Source organism: Euprymna scolopes, chromosome 3, assembly GCF_053919585.1.
Source record: "Euprymna scolopes isolate OS-2025 chromosome 3, ASM5391958v1, whole genome shotgun sequence".
NCBI lineage: Eukaryota > Metazoa > Mollusca > Cephalopoda > Sepiida > Sepiolidae > Euprymna > Euprymna scolopes.
The window spans coordinates 181,572,411-181,594,406 of NC_136484.1; the positions used below are offsets into that span (position 1 = coordinate 181,572,411).

At 32.7% G+C, this 21,996-nt stretch overlaps 1 protein-coding gene across 1 annotated transcript in view; it reads left to right on the plus strand.

The window, feature by feature from the left end:
• Nucleotides 1–9,776: 9,776 nt before the first annotated feature.
• The window catches only part of LOC145260331 (transmembrane protein 144-like), a 72,584-nt gene continuing 60,364 nt past the window's right edge, over nucleotides 9,777–21,996 (plus strand). The window contains exon 1 of the mRNA XM_080118247.1: nucleotides 9,777–9,930. Coding sequence (XP_079974373.1) covers nucleotides 9,797–9,930 — 134 coding nt within the window. The 5' untranslated portion in view covers nucleotides 9,777–9,796. The remainder of the gene's footprint in view (nucleotides 9,931–21,996) is intronic.

A 21,996-nucleotide genomic window follows, 5' to 3' on the forward strand; every position in this document is an offset into this window, starting at 1 on the left:
ACTTTCAATTTCTGAAAATCTGAACACCAGTTTCTAGTCAACTCAGATCATAATAAACAGCCAGAGATCGCCTGTTCTGTCTGTGACAGTCGCAGTTTGGTAATCGACTCTCGGTTTGCAAGTTCACTTGAACTGGGTTTTACATACAACATCTAGTAATCCAAACAGACTCCTAAGTTTGTTTTTTTTATACAAAGGAATCACCACTTATCAAGGCCCAGAGGCCACTCGAGGATAAGGGTTAAAGAGTGTACAGTAGTCAAAGGGACACTATAGTAATCGTTAGAAATGTAAATTTGGTAAATTGAATTACTTAAGGGAAACAGCTCATCAAGAACTTGTTTACATTGGACTTGAAGATGACCATATTGTAGTCAGCTGGAAAGCAGGCAAACAGAAGAGAGTTCCACAGGTGTACAGAGATACCGACTAGAATGAACATCATTTAACTTCTATGATCTCACAGTAAGCTGCATATAAAAATGATCATAGCCTTATATCTGAGTAGCTTATGGGAATTTTCAGAAATATATCTGAGTTATATATATATATATATATATACATATTATAGGAGTTTTCAGAAATAGGATAATCAGAAAAATGTATTATAAAGGATGTGAATATGGATTTCATAGTCTTTCAGTAGGCTATGAATGAACACCTTGCAAAAGATTATCGGAGGCTTAGTGTTCCTATTTAGTTGCCTTCTCATGAAAACAGAGTTAGACATAAGGTCAACTTTTAATGTGAGTAAAATTCCTCAAAAAAGGACACTCTAGACTGGAACCCCCTCACCCCCAAAAATTGCCTCAGTCTAGAAAAACTTCTCCCTCACTTAACGGAGAAAGAAATAGTGAAGTGTAGGCCTGGACAAATTTTGGTGCTTTTTTAGAATTAAACTTATTTTCAAAAATCAATTTAAAAAAATGTGTAAAAATCGTTATGATGAATGAAGATGTTATATTCCCAAAAATTATATACATTTATAAAGTATATTGTTTTTGTTTTTTTTATTTAAGAAAAACAAATTTTATGACGTACCAGATGGAAGAGAATCCATTCGCCATATTTGTTTAGGGTGCATTTAAATTCAAGGGCGGACAACTCAGAAGGGCAGACAACTCGATTCAATTAAAGAGATTTATCTATTTTTCTATAAGAGATCATTAATGGCGGCTGCCATAATATTTAATTATTAAAAATCGTAAAATTGGATTTGCTTCAATAAAAAATTACTTTACGTGATTTTTGGAATATGACATCTGTATGTATACTATAAAGATTTTTTCTGTATTTTTTTTTAAATAGATGTAATTCTAAATACACATCCAAATTTTATTTAACTCACAAATTGGAACATGATGTGTACTTTCACAATAAATTAGAATGGACCTGGAAATTACTATAACTTAAAGGTGAATCCAAACTCAATAAAGCTCCTAAATTAGGATCTCACCGTTGGATGCAATGTAAGATAACCTCCTCCCTGGGACCATATATATATTTTTTTATTCTTATTCAGATTAGAATTTATGGTGGCATTTTAAATTTAAAAAAAAAACGCACAAAAATATCTGTATGATGTACATACCAGTCACAGGATGTAGATGAAAAATTCTAAAAATTACGTAATTAAATCAAGTAGTCTTTTTTTTTATTCAAGAGAATCCAATTTTTCTGTGTTTTGATGAGGGTGTAGTGGTACTCAGGTCTCATAAGATCCCTTTTCCCACCACAAATTAAATAAAATTAAATAAAATCAAACATGTGAAATAAACGGTGTTTATATACACAAAAATAACAAGTAACAAATGAATCATCTTTTAGTGTCCAAAATATGTGGCTGCATAGACAGTTCTTGCAAATGTGAAAGTTATTGAAAAACAGAGAGTGCCCTTTGTTTTCTCAGTGATAGAACAGGCTTAATTTTTGTGTATACTAGCTAGGAGAAATAAAGAAGAAGGTAAATATCCTTGCGTGCGGCTAAATATCTATTATTTGCTCTGTGTGTGGATAAGTGCTTCTGTGTGTGTGTGTGTGTGTGTGTGTGTGTGTGTGTGTGTGTGTGTGTGTGTGTGTGTGTGGATAATCGTGTTTTGTCATGCTAGCGGAAAAATACATAGCAATGAAGTCATTGACGTGAATAGAAAAGAGAACGGTGAGCGAAGAGTGAGAAACGCAGAGTGCTGAGTGAGAATGAGTGAGTGAATTCGTTTAAGTATTTGTCGATTGACTCCCAGGCGATGTGAGAAAAAAGGTTTTGAAAACTAAATCCTTCTTTGTGCGTTCATTGGTTGAGAAGTGCACTCTTTTGTCATGTGATATGGTTTCAACTACGTCTGCCAAACAAAACGCATTTTAAGTTTTGCTTCCCGCAGAATTTGTGTGGGCATATTTTTTAAAATCTTTGTGCCTCTGAAATTTATCTTTTTTTGTTTGCGTGCGTAATAAGGTGTTTATTTATTTATTTGTTATTTTTAGACTGAGAAGTGAATGCATTTTTTAGGTGTGTTTAACTGCACAAGGGTGAAAAAAAATCATCCAACGAATCGGTGGACAAGGGAAGACAATCTTAATGCACGTAGAAACTGTAAAAAAACAAAACAAAACAAAAAAAACATGATTACCTGTCTTTATTATGTTCTCTAGTAGTGGAACGATAAATGTGTTGCCCTAAAGAAAACAATACTACAGCTTGATTTTAAAACTTTATAGAAAAAATCATATCAGATAACTTGATTGTGTAGTAGAGCTGACATCTATTCAATGTAGCCGCCTTCATCTTCAATCACCACCTTGATATGGTTCCAGAACTGGGATCATGCCTTTTCCACAAGCTTAGTGAATACTCAGCGAATGACAGCGATCAGGCTAGCTTTGGTGTTGTGGGAGATCATGTTGGTGATGTTTTCGACGTATGACCAAACAAAGTAGTCCAGTAGTTTCAGGTCGGAGGAGAGGAGGGGAGGCAATGAGAAAAGAGTACAAAGTCAAAACACTCCTTCTTCAGCCAAGCTTGGGTTTCTTTGGACTTGGGGGCCGGCACCGAGTTTGCAGCCACACCCAGGGTCTGCCAGCAGTCACCTGATTGCATTAAGGGATCACCACATTCTTTAGAACATCCAGGTACACTTTGGTATTGACTTTCAAACCGATTTCAAAGATATGAAATGGCATGATGTGGCCCTCACTTGAAACCACACTGTCGGAATTTATCTTGCTTCCAGATAAATTCGATGCTAAAGTAACTAAGCTGAAAAAAAAAGCATGAAACAAATGAGGGGCAGGGGGTAAAGAATGAAATATAAAGGTCTTGATTTGAAACGAAGAAGAAACTTTATTTACAATAAGTTGCAAATTTTTCCCTTTACGGGCATTAAACTTAAACACCAAGGTAACATATTATGAAAAAAGTAACATGTAATGAAAAAATAACAACACTGCTGGTTCTTATAAAGAAGTTGTGTGTATCCATAAACGAATACAATAATAATGTACAAAATAGTAGTATCTCCTAATCACACTCGCATATGAAATTAATTTTAGGAGCGTACTCATAACTGAAAGTCTGTCAGGCAAGTGGCTTTTTTCTTTTTTTTGTTTAAAGTTCTTTTAGAATTTTCCTTCCCTCCATGTTGCATGTAAACCGTAGAGACACACATGTATTACAGGAGCAAGACCTTGTCGCTTGCCCGGATAGGAAATTCCATAATTCCTTGTCACGTAAAAGGTATTTTCTTTAAATTCCACTCCTTCTAAAATATGTGCAGAACCGTAGTCACGTAAATAGGTTTCAGAAGTCTGTCTCGTCACAGCCGGGTATTAATTTCTTGCCGGGTTTACTTCTTTGAAGGAGGCTCTTCAAAATTCCATTTTCAGCGCCGGGCAATGAACACGTTCACTCTCCATGTCAGCAGAATTTCAAAAGAGGACGAAATACGCGCTGGGCTCGTGACGTCACCACAGAGCTAGCATTTCCCTTTTCTCCAAATTAAAGGGAGTTTCGTACAAACCGAAAATATACGAAACTAAAAATCATAATGGATACAAAATAAAAACATCATATATAAGAACCAGATAAACAATAATAAATGTAAACAGGGGGGAACACCATTATTGGTACAAAAAAATTCCAACATTCTCCCCCGACAGGAAATGGCAGTCAACCTACTGTTGGATGACACCTGTAAAATTTACAATTCAAAAAAATTTTTCTTTATATATACATATACCACAATGTATGGTCAGAAGAACTCCAGGAAACACATATTAGAGCAAAAAAGCAGAAAAATTTAAATAGGCTTGTTTTATACAAATTCACATGAAAAGGTTAGAACAGGGGAGTACATAACCAGATTCATAAATTTAAAACTAATGCTACGATGCTAGGCTGCAACAAACGTTTGAACTGAGAATATTATGCCAGGTAATTGACTATTTGCATATAAGAGTATAAAGGCTTGAGAAGTTCACTTACCATCCACCCTCCTCATCCTTATATTATCTCTGGCGAACACCAAAATATCTCAGCTCCCTCGTAACCACAAGAGCCCAGTGAGATCAACACCGGTGCTACAAGAGGGACGAATCCAATCAACCCTATGCTTGGATGAGTTCTTCAATTCGGTGGAATAAAATAAAACTGCAACCCAAATTTTGCACAAATTATGCAAGGCAATTACAGCTCTAAACGTTTGCATAGCCATATACATGTAGCTAAACAAACAAAGTTGAATATATGTGTCAGAAACACCTAGGTAGCTGGAGATCTAATACTTATGGAAGACTCCTATCAAGGAGAGATCCAATCTTGTGTTCAGCACTGAAACAAACATCTCAGTATTAGAAAAATCCCTCCCAACCAGGCATAAGATGGTTCTGAGCGCCTCAGAAACACCCCTGGTCAAAGCAAGCTTGACTTCGATAGTTCTTGCAATACTGCAGTAGGCTATGTCAAGGCAGATCTCCACAAAATATTCAAAAACAAAAACACCTGCATGCAGGAACTGTTCTACTTAAAGGAGCCACTTCATAGAATGAAGGTTCTGCAAGTGTTCTCTGCACAACATATCCTACACTCTCGTAGGAACTCGGAGAAGCTGAACTACACACCATGTAGTCAGAAAATTCAACAGGATCCCTCATGGGATTCTTCATCGAGTTACACTCAACCTGAATCTGGACGCCCCAGTCCAACTTGAGTTCACGTAACTCTTCAAAAACCATTCTCCTCTTGGTTTTTACACCTTCACAGGTGGATATAGTGCTTTCTGCCCTATACCCTTGATGGAGAATTTCTCTCCCAGTGCTAACATTAGCACTTAAAATGCACAAAGCTGGCACTTTCTCACAGGATTGACTCCTATCCTTTAACCACTGACCATTGTCAGAACTACATGACCGGAGTAATATCCCACCGTCATGATTAAGTTCCTCTGTATTCTGACAAGGTTGTGGAAGATAACCACACATGCGAGTTTTCGAACTCACATGGTTAGAGGGCAAAACAATTCCAACATCCCATGGAAATCCTTCCATAAATTTCATAATATTTATGCCCACACTTACCAAGTCATGGACACGAGTGGTATCATTCATAATACTTGGGAATCTCACTCCCAATACATTTTTCTTTAGAATACTACAGGCAAACTGCCCGCCAGAAAAATCAAACTTCAGCGCCTGACTACGTAGATCCTCTGAAGTGGCACTTGCAACACTGCCTTCAGACTGTGACGCAACATCTTCCAAGCCAAACTTGCCAGCACTCAGCAAACAGTTTCCAGAGTCTGGACATTCGGGCTTAGTAGTCGGTGACTCGCCAAGCATCTCCCTAGGGGTTTCAAATATCTCAGGGTTGCACAAGGAATCATACTCTACACCATCTGCCAACCTCAAAAGAATAAATCGAACCTGGGACGAGAACACTACAACATTAATAGCATCCGCTTCTGCAAGCGAACAGTCCACGTCCTCACGTAAGGAACGATCACCCAACAACTCTGTAATATTATCTACCGATGACAACCATTCATCGACATCAGCCTTCATCGTCATAAAATAAGGCTGAGGTAATTCCCTCTGCAACCGCAACAAATCCAAGACGGCGATAATTTTCCCCAAATAAAACTTTCGTTTCTTTACAAGGAATCCGGAAGAACGAGTGACCAACATCGTGCAGCGTTTTTTTTTTCCTTCAAAAATATGGAATAAATCCAATCAAATAAAAAAAATAGGCGTTCAAGAATTATACACAAAAAAATGCACACACAAAGGTTACAAAGGTATTTGCATAAAATTCCTTCCTCATAGCACAAACAAAACAAGACCAATACAGCATATTTACCCGTGAAAATATCAAGGGATACAATCCCCAGTTACAAATTAAAAGAGTCACTATGATTCAAAATTAAAATTAAGTGAATTTAAAATTCAAACTTCTATATGGAAGTTAATTGACTAGAAAATAAATAATAGCGTTAACACTTTTATATCAATATCCCCACTGAAATGTAACATAGGAAAAAAGTGGGAAGAGAGTTTAAATATACAACTACGTCGGGGGAGGGTACATACCACCAATGTCACATGTGTATCTTCAAAGGAATCCAAATAACCAAATGCAAATACGGGCTAAGAAAGAAAAGGGGAGCTTGTCTTTTCACAAACTCTTAGAATAACACAGTCTGCAAAGCAAATGGGTACAAACTCGTTATAGAAATATCTTCAACGTATAATATATTTCTAATAATGTTGTCCGGTTAATTCACAACCCAGAAACATTTAACACATGTGAGAGAACGCACATGTTCATTAAATCAAAATAATGGGATATATACTTATTCCTTTATATATATATATATATATATATATATATATATATATATATATATTGGGTAAAAATACCAACATATAACTAAAACCGGTTTCGGACACAGTGTCTCTATTTACTAGTCTCCCCACGAGGGTATAATTAGACAAAAGTCGTTTCTTAAAGTGGGGAAAATCCAGCTTCCGAAAAATATCGAACACACTGAATTAGGACGAAAAATAAAATTACCTCAGTCTAGTAGGATTTCTTATTCACTGACTAGGGACAGAAAATGCTATAGAATCTCTCAATGTAAATCGCAATACCCATGGAAATTCAACTAAAAATAAAATGTAAATTATATTCTGAAATAGGGCTACGAAAGTTACAACTCCAATTCTAAAGAATAGAAAAAAGGAAAGTGTATACTTATCGCTTAATCTTTTTATTAAGAAAAATATTTATGAAAAGTGCGTAAAATATTAGTCAGATATAAATAAAGACATTAGACGTACATAAATTCTAAATTCGGGAATTTTTATTAAGCGAAAGTCGAATGTTGGAAACACTAAATTACATTACACGCTTTCTAAAATCAGGACATAGCAGTCCTCGAATATTTTAGGGGGACGTTGAGAGACGCACTAAGTTACAAGTGGGAAGAGAACGCAGGTAAAGAAATTAATTAGACAGTCATTGTGGACGAGGAAGTAACAGAAACGCGTCTCGAAATAGAAGGGGGCATACACGTTGTATCATAAAAGGCGTATAGTAACTTAGTTCATTAAATTATTTGAAATAACTGACCACTTAATTTGAAGAGTATTCTGAAATAAGAAACATGAATTTACATAATGCCTTCAAATAAAAGCAGTAAACTTACAAAATGCTTCTAAATAAGGGAAAATAAATTAGGAAAATGCCTTTAACTAACAGGAGAAATTCACAGTAGTCGAACGAATCTAAGTGACGTTGAAGTGTCCGGTAGCGGATGTAATAGAAATTTCAATGAATTAAAGTGTATCTCGATTAGAAAAGGGTACACTTAATTTTCAATAAGGGACAAAAAATTGCTAAATGTATTTAATATAGAGACAAAGTTTACAAAATGCATTTACCGAAAGAGAATTAACGTATCTCGATGAAAAGGGAATATACTTAATTTTCAAAGGGTTCCGAAAAAAGGAATAAAAAATTGACAAAATGCATTTAATATGGGGACAAAATTTGCCTAATGCTTTCAAATAAAAGCAGAAACTTCCCAACTACCTCTACATAAAGGGGAGAAATTTGCAAAATGTCGGAAAACAATTTGCAAAATGCCCACAAATAAAAGCAGAAAATTTGTAAACTACTTTTAAATAAACGTAAAAAATTTGCAAAATGTCGGAAAACAATTTGAAAATGCCCCCAAATAAAAGCAGAAATTTCCTAAACTACTTTTAAATAAGGGAAGAAAAATTTGCAAAATGTCGGAATTTATCCTACTTCCAGATAAATTCGATACTAAAGTAACTAAGCTGAAAAAAAAGCATGAAACAAATGAGGGGGAGAGGGTAAAGAATGAAATATAAAGGTCTTGATTTGAAACGAAGAAGAAACTTTATTTACAATAAGTTGCAAATTTTTCCCTTTGCGGGCATTAAACTTAAACGCCAAGGTAACATATTATGAAAAAAGTAACATGTAATGAAAAAATAACAACACTGCTGGTTCTTATAAAGAAGTTGTGTGTATCCATAAACGAATACAATAATAATGTACAAAATAGTAGTATCTCCTAATCACACTCGCATATGAAATTAATTTTAGGAGCGTACTCACAATTGAAAGTCTGTCAGGCAAGTGGCTTTTTTCTTCTTTTTGTTTAAAGTTCTTTTAGAATTTTCCTTCCCTCCATGTTGCATGCAAACTGTAGAGACACACATGTATTACAGGAGCAAGACCTCGTCACTTGTCCGGATAGGAAATTCCATAATTCCTTGTCACGTAAAAGGTATTTTCTTTAAATTCCACTCCTTCTAAAATACGTGCAGAACCGTAGTCACGTAAATAGGTTTCAGAAGTCTGTCTCGTCACAGCCGGGTATTAATTTCTTGCCGGGTTTACTTCTTTGAAGGAGGCTCTTCAAAATTCCATTTTCAGCGCTGGGCAATGAACAGTTCACTCTCCATGTCAGCAGAATTTCAAAAGGGGACGAAATACGCGCTGGGCTCGTGACATCACCACAGAGCTAGCATTTCCCTTTTCTCCAAATTAAAGGAAGTTTCGTACAAACCAAAAATATACGAAACTAAAAATCATAATGGATACAAAATAAAAACATCATATATAAGAACCAGATAAACAATAATAAATGTAAACAGGGGGGAACACCATTATTGGTACAAAAAAAATTCCAACAACACCAAAGACCATAACCATAGCTGGAAACTTTGTTGAGCTGTGTCCGCAAGCGTTGAACTGTTCGGATTTGCATTTTGAGGATGCTGGCAATGGTTCTGTTGTCACAACTTGGATTGGTAGAAAGCATGAGTTGTACAGTGGCGCATCTCCGATTTTGCTCACTGAACATTATGTCAGTTTCAGACATGATAGAAGAATCCTATTGCTCTTGGGATTTGTACACAACTGGCCAACTAGTAAATGGTCTGCAACAAAAAAAGAAAACCGGTTTTCATTAAACGGAAATGGGATCCTGCTGCATCTTCTAGGGCGATAATTTTATCGTTCCACTCTTAAAACATGGCTTTGTCTGTCACTTATGAGTAAAAATTGGCAAATTTATTTTTCAGAAAAAAAATACTTGATCAATTTTTGTGATTCTTGGAATATAAAATCTCTATTCTGCGACAAAAAGGTTTTTCTTCATTTTTGTTTATCACTATAAATGCACACCTGGAATTCGTACGCTTTTTTTTCTTTCTTTTTTGTTGCTAACTTTGACAACTGGAACAAATTCAGTCATAAATCTATATGTAGCAGATGATTCCACATCGACCGGGCTGTTTCTACAGAGTAGAAAAGTATTATTCGACACCGGCTGAAAATTTGTCACTATTTTTATTGTTTACAAAATTAAGGAAACCGATTACTGTCATTTGTCTCCTCGAAAAAAGGTAAATGTTACTTTTGTTTCTTATATATAGTCGTTAACAGATTAACAGATATTTCCCTAATAATATATTAGGGAAATTTGTTTTCAAGTCTTTTAGTCTTTTAGAAATAATTAAATCACTTCATGTAATAGGTACTTATTATTATAAACCAATGGATTAGGCCGACATCCCAAGTATTATATCCTCCTTTAGAAGCAGAGAGCTATATTTATTTGCCGATCGCCGAAGGCTTTTTGATCGGGGAATCTTGACGGAAATCGATCTTGACTTATTTTGCAACCCTCTTGGAACAAGAATTCTCTGATTATATTGAAACAGTTAGCTCCTAAAATGGTTGCTAAATTTTATTGTCTAGTTGGTGCTAATGCAGAGAGTGATCCGCGCTATTTTTTAAATCGTATTTCCACGTTTAATTAAAGTTTTATGATTTTTTTTATTCAATTGTAAGGTTAAAGTACAGAATAGGTACAAAACACCATCCCCTCCCATGTTAAGAATGGCTTTTTAAATAATAACGTTATTATTTCAGCACGGATAACTCTGGGTACCTTTTACTCTATCTTTTTTATTTTATTAAATTGTTAGATGAAAGTACAGAATAGTTACAAAACGCCTCGCCACGTAAAGAATGGTTACATGGCGGGGCGTTTTGTAACTATTCTGTGTGTGCTTTCATCTAAAAATTTAATAGTTTCTAAATGATAACGTCGTTATTATTTCAGCGCGGTCCGTATTCTGCACAAGTATAATTTTGTCTGATTTTCCAAGCGGTGACAGGGAAAATTGATGCACTGGTGTGAAGTTTTTATGTGTTTTTTTTTTAAATTTTTTTTTTAAATTTTGTAAAAATAGCAAAACCGTACACTTTCTTAACTCTACCACTAACCTTAAGTCCGAATGGCAACTTTTTTTTAATATAAAAGCAGCTTAATTTTATTATTTGGGTACTTGTACAATATGTACAAAATTTGTACCAAACAAAACGGACTTTTGCCAAAATAGATTTACGTCGGCAACACTTTATGTCTGCCTTTGGTCGACTCTCACCGCCAGTGACCGTCACCAAGCACAGTCAAGGAGTTTTCTTATGTAACTCAAATTGTTGCGAGTGCACGTATTGATCCGAGCTATTTTTTTTAAATAGTATTTTCAAGTTTAATTACAGTTTTATGATATCTGTTTTTATTAAATTGTAAGGTTAAAGTACAGAATAGGTACAAAACACTGTCACCTCCTCATGTTAAGAATGGCTTTCTAAATAATAACATTATTATTTCAGCACGGAGTGCACGTGCACGACTATCCTCAAATTAACCAAGTGATCCTAACAATTAAAAAAATGGTTGTCTACATTTAATGCTTAAAAATTAAAATTCCGTGCTTATATTTATGTCTTCCTCCCCTGAACACAATATTTTTCTTTTCGCACCAATATATATATATATATTACAAAAGAGAGAGAGAGAGAGAGAGAGAGAGATTTAGCTGTCGTACAAAGCTAGAACTCTGTAGCATCATCTTTGTATAGATAATCCCTTAGGCATTTGTCTATTAAAAAAAAAAAGTCCTGTGGCGATAAAAAAAAGCTGTGACGTGTGTACGCCTGAAATGCTGGATGCATGTAACAATTAATCTGCCACCATTATATGTATTTATGTATGTATATGTGTATGTATATTTATATGTGTATGTATATTTATATATGTATGTGTGTGTGTGTATATTTATATATGTACATGTGTGTTTATATGTATTTATATCTATGTGTATATGTATGTATATGTGTCTGTGTGTATATATATTTGTGTATGTATGTATATACATTTATATATGTTTGTATGCATGTATGTGTGTATATGCATATATGTGTATGTATGCATATGTATATATATGTGTATATGCGCATGTATGTGTGTGTGTATGAATGCATATATATGTATGTGTATGTATATATATGTGCATATGTGTACGTATATGTATGTATAAGTATATGTATGTATGTATTTGTATATGTGTGTGTATATGTATGTATATGTGTATGCATGCATGTGGGTATGTATATGTATGTTTGTGTATTATGCATTGTGTATGTATATGGGTATATATGAGCGTATGCTCATAGACATGTATGTATGTATGTATGCATGTATATCTTTATATGTATGTATACCAATGACCGTCTTGTGTATGTTTGCATGTGTGTGTATGTATATGTATGTGTGCGTAATGTGTATTGTGTATGTATGCATGTATATATGTGTGTGATATGGGGTGTTCGTTCGCACTTGACTTCCAAAGAATGGAAATATGTCACAAAGTTTAACAAGGTTTTTTAATATTGATCCACAGAATATTGTGATAAGTGTTTCAGTGTGAACAGGTATGGTATAATAAATTATGGGGTTTATCTATTTTATTTTTACTTTCATCCTATTTTGCTTTTGTTTTGATACCCCCAAGTTCGAAGCTATCTCATTACAACCCTTCCTTTTCATAACCTATCGTACTTTCATAAATCAGAGTCCATTTTCTGTAGGCTGTTTTTAAACCCAGTCAACGACGGGTACTTTTGCTAGTAATATATAATCTATATATCTATAAAAGTGAAATTGTCTGTGGGTGTACATTTCCCTACCAAACTACTCTGTCAATTTTCAGTCTACAGACTCAAGATTTGACATAAAAGGTATTGAACTTTGTGAAAATATTTTCGTCCAGAAATTTGGCTGTCAAGGGGTCAAAATTCAGTGATTTGACCTTTAAAATCTCTACCAAACTCCTCAGCCAATTTTGGATCTTGAAATTTTAGATGTAGGTAACTTGGACATGGATCAAACTTTTTAAATGATTTGAGTCCAAAACAATAAATGTTAAGGGGTCAAAATTGGGGTCAAAGTTTTAAAAATTTGACCTTTGCGGTTTCTACCAAATTACTCAGCCAATTTTAGGTCTAAACATTTGAAATTTTACATAAACTATATTCAGACATAGGGCAAACATTTTAATGGAGTTTTGACCGAAAATTTGGCTACCAAAGGGTCAAAGTTCAAAAGATTTGACCTTTGCGGTCACTAGCAAGCCATTCAGCCAATTTTGGGTCTAAACATTTGAAATTTTACATAAAGGATATTCAGACATGCAGCAAACTTTTTAATCAGTTTTTGGGCAAAAATTTGGCTGCCAAGAGGTCAAAGTTGAAAAAGTTGACCTTTGCAGACTTTACCAAACTCTTCCGCCAATTTTGGGTTTAAACACTTGAAATTTTCGATGTAGGCTACCTGGACATGAGTCATCTTCATTAGTAGCGTGTACAAGAGAGAAACGGGTCAATAGCGTGAAATCTATGCGTAATGGACAAAAGATTAGAAAGTCCCGTAGCATAAGAATGAAGGTCGGGTGTGAAGATAGCCTTGTTGGCTTGTAGTACTCATGTTAGCCTGGGGGCCTAGGCAGAGCAGGGAGGAAAGAGGAGGAAGAGTTGCCAATTTCACCTTTTATGTACTCATTGAAAGCAGGACTCCAGTTGGATAAGCCAGGAAAAAAATGGATTTCAAATCTAGAGCCGCAAGATCGACTCCTGCCTGTGATTGTAGCAATTCCGACTGCTACACTTACCAATATGTAAGCATCAGGATTGGTTCGACGATCAGAATGTTGGAGCACAGGATCAAATCTCGAAAATGCATGGTTTAATGAGAATGCTATAAAATGCATGGTTTAATGACAATGCTATAAAAAAGAAGGCTTACAAAACCTGTAAGTCACAAGTGCAAAAAGTACTGCGACAAATGAAACAGAAATAGTGGGCTGATTATGCAAAATCTATTCAAGTGGTATTCGATTGGAAAGATACCAAGGCCTTTTATGAGAGAATAAAGAAAGTTTTTGGTCCTCAACAATCGGGAACTTCACTTGTTTCTACAAAAGATGGAACCTTGTTGACTGATAAAAATGATATCTTGAACTGCTGGAAAGAACATTTTGAGACAGTATTAAATACTTCCTCTGTTATGGACGACAATATTATTGAGTCAATTCAGCAGCTTCCTATAAAAACAGAAATGTCTGAGCTGCTGATTCTACAAGAAGTCCTTGACACTATCAAGCACATAGCAATAGATAAGGAACCTGCAAACTATACTATACCACCAGCAGTGTTTAAGCATGGTTGCCAAAAGTTGACTAGAAAATTGGATGCTCTTTTTGTATCCATTTGAATAGGAAAGGTTCCTCAAGATTTCAAGGATGCCTCAATCCTTCATCTTTATAAAAACAAAGATCTCCGAAATGTCTGTGATAATTACTACAATTTATCTTTTTTTCAATTGCTGGTAAAATTCGAACCAGACTTATACTCAACAGATTAATTAGATATGTTGTTGATGAAATCTATCCCAAATCGCAGTGTCGTTTTTGCACTCTCGTTGCGTCAAGTATCTGAGAAAGTTTGTGAGAAAAACCAAAAGTTGTACACGGTGTTCATTGATTTTACTAAGGCTTTTGACTCTGAGAACCGTACATTTCTTTGGAGGGTATTAAAAGAAACTTGGCATTCCAAACAACATTATAACATCTTTTCATGAAAATCGTGTCAAGTAGGGACTCTTCTTAAAAAATCAGAGTAACCAATGGCACAAAACAAGGATGTGTTATGGCTAAAGTTCTGTTTGCTCTATTCTTCTATGTTATGTTGAAACACACATTTTCAGATGTTGATACTGGAGTAAAATTTCAGTTCTGTACAAGTGGAGGAATATTCAATTATCAAAGTAAAAATGCTCCTTTGCAGAAGAATCATCAGGGAGTTTCTATTTGCAAATGATGCCGCATTGGTTGCAACTCCCTCAAGGAAGCTCAACTTCTTGTTGATCAGCTTTCTGCTGCATGTAAAGTCTTTAGTCTAACCATCAGTATAAAGAAAACCGAAATCATTCACCAGCTCTGACCTACACCAAAAAAGATAAATGCCATAAATATTTTTCTGTATTTTTGTTTTTTTAAATAAGGTGTTTATTTAGAATTACACTCATTTAAAAAAAAAAAAAATACAGAAAAATATTTATGATGTATGTACTTGCCACAGAACGGAGATGCCATATTCCAAAAATCACGTAAATTGATCATGTAGTTTTATTTTAATTAAGAAAATCAAATTTGACGATTTTTAGCGATTAATAATAAAATAGCACAGTCTGTAAATCTCTGTAGTCATCTTGGTCATGGCGACTTTATGATATCACAGGCCTTTGAAATAACATCTTTTAAATGTATGTCGAAATCGCGAGATGTAAATGACTTGCAAAAATGTTGATGCAAAAACTGACTCCTTACAAAAAACGGCCGAGTTTATGGTCAAAGAATTAATGTTTTCAGCTAATTTTTGGATATTTGTCGTCAGAGATATTAATCTTTTGAACAATATCAATTTTGTCAGTGTTCGATATGTTTTCAACAAGGAAACTACAGTTAATGGTGGCTGCTATTCAATTAAGTCTCAGTCTGCTTAAAGAGAAAGTGGAAATGTTTTTGTTTAAACAACTTTTTGTGTTTAGGCTTTCATTTATTTTATTTGTTTCATATTATTTTATTTTTTACTTTATTTTTTTATAAGTATTTTTTTTAAAAATAAATTTTTCATGATTTCGAACTGTCATCCCCTTAATGTATATCCTCTAGTCATGTCTTTGCACCTCTCATTCAAACTCTGTCAGAAAGAATGGCAAAATGAACCCTGAATGCACTATTTTGTAAGCACAATAGAAACAGGCAAATGAGTGCAGCTCATTTATGCCCCTTTATTTTTCTTGTAGAAGCTCTACAGGCAATGTCTTTTTTTTTTTTTAAAGAAAATTTTTTTAAAGAACTAAAAGCGAATAAAAAATAGAAAAAAATTTATAAAAAATAAAAAGAATCTAAAAAGGTGAAAGTATAATAAAAGTAGATGAAAACAAAACGTGGTTCAAACAACAAAAAAACACATTTTTTTTTGTTTAACAGCAGGTTTTGCCAAACAAAAAAAAATATCCGTTTTATGAAATGATAAATTGTTTTTAAAATTATAAAATGATAAATTGTTTTAAAAATTATCAAATAATAAATTGTTTTAAAATAATATCAAATGATAAATTGTTTTAAAATATTATCAAATGATAAATTGTTTTAAAATATTATCAAATAATAAATTGTTTTAAAATATTATCAAATGTTAAATTGTTTTAAAATATTATCAAATGTTAAATTGTTTTAAAATATTATCAAATGTTAAATTGTTTTAAAATATTATCAAATTATAAATTGTTTTAAAATATTATCAAATGATAAATTGTTTTGAAATATCAAATGATAAATTGTTTTGAAATATCAAATTATAAATTGTTTTAAAATATTATCAAATAATAAATTGTTTTAAAATATTACCAAATAATAAATTGTTTTAAAATATTATCAAATAATAAATTGTTTTGAAATATTATCAAATGATAAATTGTTTTAAAATATTATCGAATAATAAATTGTTTAAAACATTATCAAATGATAAATTGTTTTAAAATATTATCAAATGATAAATTGTTTTAAAATATTATCAAATGATAAATTGTTTTAAAATATTATCAAATGATAAATTGTTTTGAAATATTGTCAAAGTGAGCAGCATTTTTTTGTTTACTCTTTTTACTCCAAATAAGGCATATTGCAAATTGGAATATAAGGAGATTAGATTTAAACTTCAGCAGGTTAGTACAGTCGGTGAAGTAGGAAATAGGGAGGGAATTCCAATGTCTAACCGTCCTAGGAAATAAACTTTTAGAGTAGAAAGCTTTCTGGCATTTAAGGATCTCAACACTGAAAGAGTGGGAATTTAGTACTTGTCAAGTTAGCCGGGAGTATGTACGTCGATGGGGCACAAGAGTAATGAGTTCATCAAGAACATTTCATTAAAGTACTTGTAAAACAGACACACGGATGCTACGTTGCGATGATGAGACAAAGGTTGGACTTAGCTAATAGTACTGAGACTAGTGGTAGATGCACTAGCTCAATAATACTCCAGCATGGGCCAATTGTGTTTTTATAAATAACTGGTTTCACTGACTAACCTTTAACCACTTTATGTCTATTACATTGATGATATTAATTATCAATTGGAAATAAACTGACAACACTTTTAATATCTTATTCTAAAAACAATATATTAGCTTGTTAGCATTGTTTGTTGGAGGTCAAATGCTAATTCTCTTGCACGAATAATCTCACCCTCATCACTGAAACAAAAAACTGATATCTAAACAAACTCATCATTGTATAAATGATCGTTTGTTGAATATCTTAATAATTTATGACTACTTGTGGTAATAAATTTCCAGTAGTCAAGACATAGCTTTCACTTAAACGATATATTTTTTCAAGAGTTTGGGCAATGGCTGCATTATGTATGACATGCTGACAATGTATATAAGACTTGGTTTATCTGTTTAAACCAGTATTTTAGAAGCCCATGATTACTTCTTGTACATCTTTGATGGTCTTATGTTGGCAGTTGTTATTTCAAAACCTGCAAATTTTGCAGCGTTCTAGCCAAAGTGCTCAGACTACTTATATCAACCCATTCCGTGGTTTCAGTAAGTGCCTATTTTGCAATGAAAATATAATAGTGAAGTAAATTTGACTTGGTACATAAATAAATAAATACTTTAATATTTTTTTATTTATTTTTGATGATTTTACTTTATATGTGACGGTCATTAATAATCTGCCATTTAAAATGTTTAAAACTGGCCGACCCTTGATTTACCTCAATTTAAGTCAAGGGAGATAAACTAGTTTGTCCTATTGTATTGGTCACACACCTCTGTCACATTAAAACATATAATAACACTTGATAATTTGATAAATTCTTTTTTTACTTGTAATTATGTTTCTACTGGATCATTTTTCATAATTTTTGGAATCTATACTAATTTCGACATGACATGTAAATTGGCAATAATGTTTTCACCTGAAATGCGTTGTTTTAAAGAATCACTAATCTACGCACCAAACTCTTCCTATTTTTTCTACTATTTATAAAAAGAAATGAATAAAAAAACACTATAACTACTATTTAAGAGTTGCCAAATTTCCAGATTACTTTATATATTGATAAAACACAAATTTCTCTGATTATAAGAAACAATTATGAACAAATTTCTCTTCAATTTTTAGGATGGAAGTTCAATTTGCTATGCAAGTTTAAATACAATTCTCAACCCCACTCTGCCATTCAAAATTTTGAAAATACTTTTCTTGGTATGTGCACTCATTTTAGCTTAAAAGTTGTAACAGCTACATGAGGGATCTACTTAATGCAATATTGTGCATTAGATTGAGTTGTTGTTTCAGTTTGCACTTATGTACTTGGGTCTGGATTGTTAACTGCATGGTTGACATGATATACATCTGCACAGAATCTAAATATCCATTTACTTGCCCGTATGTCCTGTGTCACAAAAAAAACATCATCGTCGCAAATATAAATTAATGAGAAATGAATTAACTCCTTTTATAGTCGCTCTTTATCAGCTAAAAATCATTAAAACTAATCTATCTCTAAAAATTAAAAAAAAAGAAAACATGGCTGTTTATTTACGGTTTCAAATTTTATAATTGAAAAAAGTCATGTTGAGAGGAGACTAATTTTTTTTTTATTATAGATTTTTTTTTAAAATTAGAAAAAAATCTGCAAATGAATTGACATTTGTTCCTTTATAATTTATATTAAAAAATATTCAGAAAACAAAACAAAATTTGCTGTGTGTTGAATTTTCATCGAAAAAAAATCTAAATTTTTTAAATCATTTCTTTTTAGCTTTAAAAGTTCATAAAAGAATTTACTAAAAAATTGTTTTAAATTTGTCGGTATTTCTTTTATTCATTTTATTCATAATGTGTTTTCAAAATTTTCAACTACCGTGGAATTTCCTTGGATTCTTCTAGTCTTGATTAATACACATAGATGTGTTTTGATGCTAAAAAGACTATTTAAATCAGTTTATGTTTTAATCGCTTCTTGATAGGATACTATTCTGGGCTCGCCATTGGTTTGCTAAAATGGAATTCCCAAGATACAGTTTTTGTTTATATTGTAAAGCCAGCCTGCTAAGCCATTTTCTTTGTGTTCCATTTTTCTCTTGAAAAAACGTTGATATCTATTTAGTTGTGGAGATGTAGTTTTATTTATGGAAGATGGCAACTCTTCTTTTTCTTGGTTGATATTCTTTTTTTAGTTAGATACAACTAACTTTATCAAGTTACATTCTTCTTTATGGTTTTCTTCCTAAACCACATCCATCAAAAAAAAAAAAAAAATCCTAAAAATTGGTGAAAAATTCAATTTTGACGGTCATTTATTTGAAAAGTACATACAAAACTTATTCTCTGTCTGCTAAAAATTGAACAACTTTTTTTTCACAAATTATTTTAATTTGTTTTACCTTGTCTGCAACCTTTTTCTCACAGAAGAGATGTTTTATCCTTATTTTCATGGCAAGTGCTCGTCTGAGCTCCAATCTATGGTCTCCCCTCATCAAACTTTCATGAGAAACACTCGTCTAGCTGAAAACACTATCAATAATTTTCCCCACTCTTAATCTGTGCCTAAACCTAAACATAGTTTCCATGAACAAAGCTTCTTTCTTAGAACTGCACGCTTGTGGAATTGTCTTCCGTTTGCCTGCTTTCCAGCTGACTACAATATGGTTGTCTTCAAGTCCAACATAATGTTCTTGATGAGCACCTCCACTTAACTTGTTAAATTTACCGAATTTCCATTACTAACGATTACTATATTGTCCAATTGACTACTGTACACTCTTTAACCTTTATCCTCGAGTGGCCTTTGGGCCTTGATAAGTGGTGATGCCTATGTAATAAAAAACAAAAAATCTAAAAATGTGATGCTTAATCATTATTTAAAAAAAAAAAATTGATTATCCAAACATTTTGATGGAAGGAAACGTTGTCCACGCCGATCTCTGACCACATATTTATTTGTAACCACAATAAATAAACAAAATGACACTGTATACAATTGATATATGGAACAAAGCAGGTCTAAGTACAGTGAATGTATACACAACACACACATTATATATACATACCTGGTATAAATTTCTCATTTTTAACAAACAATTAGATTTCGTTGCAAACAATTTAATCATCTTCAAATTGATACATTCTTCACAAATTTTTTTTTAGAATCATTTGATTTTCTATTCGTTTTGGATTGTAGATTTAGGTGAGATTTGTATATTGCCCTGTCGGCGGGTCCCACAGATTTGCTGACTGTAACCCCATTCAAAGGGATACCCACCTCCAAAGAAAAGAGACCCCCTGTAGGCAGTTCTACTCGGTAAAACAAGCTGCAACATAGTACTCTTTTGTTGCAATCCTTAACTTTCCATGTCGCCGTTCAGAAGTCACAACATATTATTAAACTCACAATATTGTATCTGGCTCTAGTCTTTTCTCTATCTATTTCCTGCCCTTGTTTTTTTTATTTTTTTTTTTTGGGGGGGGGTAAACTGGATGAATATCGCTTTCAATCCTTCTGACTAATTTCGTTCCTGTTGATTGCTAAATTAAATATATATATATATATATATATATATATATATAAAGCTGAACGTCTGTGTGTGTGTCTGCTCACGAATAGGCTCCTATATGGTTGACTATTATAGAAAACTGATCAGATATAATGATAGATGTATCGAGACACGACACAGGAATGGGTATGTTTGATCTGACATAATGATGATTCATTAAAATTGTGGGTCTGCGTACGTGCCTTGTCCACAAAGTATGGAAATAAAAAATTAAAAAATTAAAAAAAAAAAAACGTTTACAAGTGTTTTTGATATAGATGTACATAAGAATACTTTGATAAGTATGTTTTAACTTAAATACGGATGGTATAATAAAATTGTGGGTTCTGCGTTTGCGCCTGGCCTCCATAGAATGGAAATAGGCACAAACTTTGATAAAGACTTTTCATATCTATCTGCGTAAGTATACTTTGATAATTATGTTTCAGTTTGAAGAAATATGGTATAATAAAATTATGGGGTGTTCGTTCGCACCTGACCTCCATAGAATGGGAATATGTCACAGAGTTTAACAAGGTTTTTTAATATAGATCCACAGAATATTGTGATAAGTGTTTCAATGTGAACAGGTATGGTATAATAAATTATGAGATTTATCTATTTTATTCATCATATTTTGCTTTGGTTTTGATATCCCAAATTCGAAGCTATCTCTTTACAACCCTTCTTTTTCATAACCTATCATACTTTCATAAATCAAAGTCCATTTTCTGTAAGCTGTTTTTGAACCCAGTAAACGACGGGTATTTTTGCTAGTATATATATATATATATATATATATATATATATATATATATATATATATATATATATATATATATTTAAAAAAAAAATTTTTTATCACTCGTAAATGTATATCTTAATCGACTTTTCATTAACTCTTTTTATCATATATATTTCACTTCTATTTTTACTATTTTATCTCCACCTGATGATGATTCAAGAAAGAATCGAAAGCGCTCGTGTGAACCATGGAACATTTGTAAATACCTTCCATCTTGAAGTTAAAAAAATCTTACGAAAGATCGAAAAAATGAAAAAAGAATTATTAAGCAAGGTATCTCTGTTGTTTTTAATAATGTTTACCTGAATATATATATATATATATATATATATATATATATATATATGGTGCTTGTTTAGGTAGAGTCGACACATTGATTTTTTAAAATGTCTTTTGAAGCAAAAACAATATTACATACTTAATTTTCATGTCGAAAACAGTAATTATTCAAGAAATGACAAACATTCACTGAGTAGAAAGTTATTTATAGTTTAAATTAATTTTTACAGAAAATTGGGTAAAATTGCATTTTTCTTAGACATTATAAAGTAGACAGTTAAGAGTTCACACACAAGGGACATAACTCGGAATGAATATTTTAGATTACTAATATTTGTTGTCTATAAGCAATAGACGTTTTTT